The following is a 2,500-nucleotide window of genomic DNA, read 5'->3' as shown; positions in this document are numbered from 1 at the left end:
AGGCACCGGTGACACATATATTCATCGATGAATTGAATGCTTCTGCGGCGACTGTCAATCCAGCAATTGAACGGGGAGTGCTTTTAATCGATTCTCCTCCTGTCTCCCGCCGCCCGCCATCAGTCGCCCACCCTTTCACTGCTGGGTAAGTACACAACAAGCACAACAATCACATCAACAACAGTAGTTGCACAAGCAGCAGTAACAGTAGCGGCTACTTGGATTTGCTTCCATCAACTCCTCTCCGCGAGTGGGAAAATGTTGAACTTTGCAATCGAAATGCAACCGAAACGAAAACTGTCAAGTACAGTTTTCGGTCCAATCGGATTTACGTTTGCGTGCGCGCGTCCGCGCGCCCGCGCGTCATCACTAATGGCGCAAACCATCTCGTCGTCGCCATGATGTTTATGAGGTTAAGCAGCAGCAGCAGCACCTGAAAAAGCCAATCCCGATCACGCAAAGATGAAACTACTAGAAATAACTCTGTCTACCCCTCCACCGTACCGTCTAGCACCCCCCCTACTCATATCTTACCCAAGGGGTTGATCCTTTTGCCGTTTTTTTTTCTTTAAGTGCGCTCCTTCGACGCTGAGCGCGACACAAATGTCGATTGCACGAATGGTGGCCAACGGTAATTAGCTTCTAAAACGCCACTTTGCCGCCACGAGACCGAGATGCACAATTGAGGGAGTGTGGGAGAAGGGAGAGGAGCGATGAGATGGAGAGCGCCAGCAGAAAGCTAATAAAACACTTGACGGCACACATGCGGAGATGATGATGATGGTGGTGGCCACGGCGGTACTAGTGAGTGTGTTTATGCGAATCCAAGATGCGAACTGCCACCGTCCTCCCCTCCCTTTCCCCTATACACACATCCATCCCAGGGGCAGTATGTTCACAGCTCGCGCAGCTCGCAATGGAATGTAATTTAGGGCTTTTTCTGTACCGAGCACGCTCTCTCTCTCTCTCTCTCCGCGCACTCAGTGGTGTCGTGAAGGGCAATTATTCAAATCGTGAAGAGCAGTGCAGTTCCTTTATGCAAGCGAGTGCATCCCAAAATGCAATTTGTATGTTGCTTGATGACGGATGCAGCAGCAGCATTGGAGCAGTTGGGGAATGCCAGCAGCAAGGGTAGAACGACGTACGAACGAATGAAATGAAGGAGACATTTATAAAAGGAGAAGACGAAGAGGAGGGTACGCGCTACCCGCTATCCTGTCACAGCAAATTGAATGTTGGAGCGAAAAAGTCATGAAGGCAAATGTTAATTACAGTTAAATAGACCTACTATGCACACTAGATCGCGCCGCCACACGGTGTCTACTGTGTTTGTATGAGCGAGGCCGAGGGCAAAGTGAAGAACGCACGTTTGCTATACTCCATCCAATTGTCGGGTTCCGCGTCTTAGTAGTCCTCGTCCGTCGTCGTCGTGGTCGTAGTCGACGTTGAGTTGAATGTCGTCAGTTTTGGTTTCGATCTCGCTGCCGCTATCGTCGTGGCTGTGTCGCACGTCATTTGGGGAAGCAAAAGCAATTCAAATGACCAGCAGTAGACGAAGAGGAAGAGAAGGATAAGAGCTCTCTCTAACCCCCCCCCCCCCTCCCCCTTTGGTCGGGACGTCAGTGGTGGAGACACAGAGCAGCGGGGAGCAAAACACGGGCACCACTTAAATGATAAATCTACACAATTTTGCCAACCTAATAACGTGGTCACGAATGGGAGGGGGGACCACGCGAGCAGAGAGCATCACACATCGCGCATTTCTACGGAATCTTCGCGGGGGCCCCCGAAAGAGAGGGAGATAGGGAGCGAAAACGACGAATATCGAATCACAAGTGGGCGAGGCGGTGGGACTGTCTCATTGGAGTTGCAGACACCACCACCACCACCACCACCAGCGTCGTCATCGTTGCAGAAGCGGTGGCGATGTGATGCTGCAGCCAGCCAGCACGGTAGCCAGCAAACATATTTATGATGTGGATGTGGAGGACGATTTGATTCCTTGAGAGTGAGGCGAGGAACGATGGTGATGGTGTCTCGTCTCGTCTCGTCGTGTCCTTTCAATGAGGTGTAGCATTAGTTGGCGCGCTTGGAGTGGAATAACAGGCGAGATCAGCCTTTTTGGGACTGGAACGGTGTTTCCATTCGCGAGGCACTAGCAGCACGCAGTGCACTGTGTGTCTGCGGTTTGAAGAACTGCACTTGAGTATGTCTGTTTACATAACTTTACATGTTTTTAATGTGAGCTACAACACACGCCAGATGATTGGTTACAGTTCTAGGTTACTTTGATTTATTTGGCGTATTCGGTTTCTGCAATATAATTTCATGTTTCAATAAATCTTTTACTTTGATTGTATTCGAATACTGCCAATAAAAAACCTATAAAAATAATTAATAATGGAGTCTAAAACGCCCTCGCGATTGTTATATAATGCCATTTTAATTGTGCAAATTGTATTTTCACAGTGCAATTCCTCCTGCCTCAATTGCAATTGCC

The 2,500-nt window shown here is 49.2% G+C and overlaps 1 protein-coding gene across 1 annotated transcript in view; it reads right to left on the bottom strand.

Annotated features, from left to right (window-relative positions):
• The window catches only part of LOC126576696 (uncharacterized), a 10,294-nt gene extending 9,459 nt beyond the window's left edge, over positions 1 to 835 (bottom strand). The window contains exon 1 of the mRNA XM_050238002.1: positions 671 to 835. Within this exon, the coding sequence (XP_050093959.1) occupies positions 671 to 765 (95 nt within the window). The 5' untranslated portion in view covers positions 766 to 835. The remainder of the gene's footprint in view (positions 1 to 670) is intronic.
• Positions 836 to 2,500: the final 1,665 nt, after the last annotated feature.

The sequence above is a fragment of the Anopheles aquasalis genome, chromosome 3 (genome assembly GCF_943734665.1).
Source record: "Anopheles aquasalis chromosome 3, idAnoAquaMG_Q_19, whole genome shotgun sequence".
Classification (NCBI taxonomy): domain Eukaryota; kingdom Metazoa; phylum Arthropoda; class Insecta; order Diptera; family Culicidae; genus Anopheles; species Anopheles aquasalis.
The sequence above is the reverse complement of the archived record's forward strand: the minus strand, read 5'-3'. Positions and strand labels throughout refer to the sequence as shown.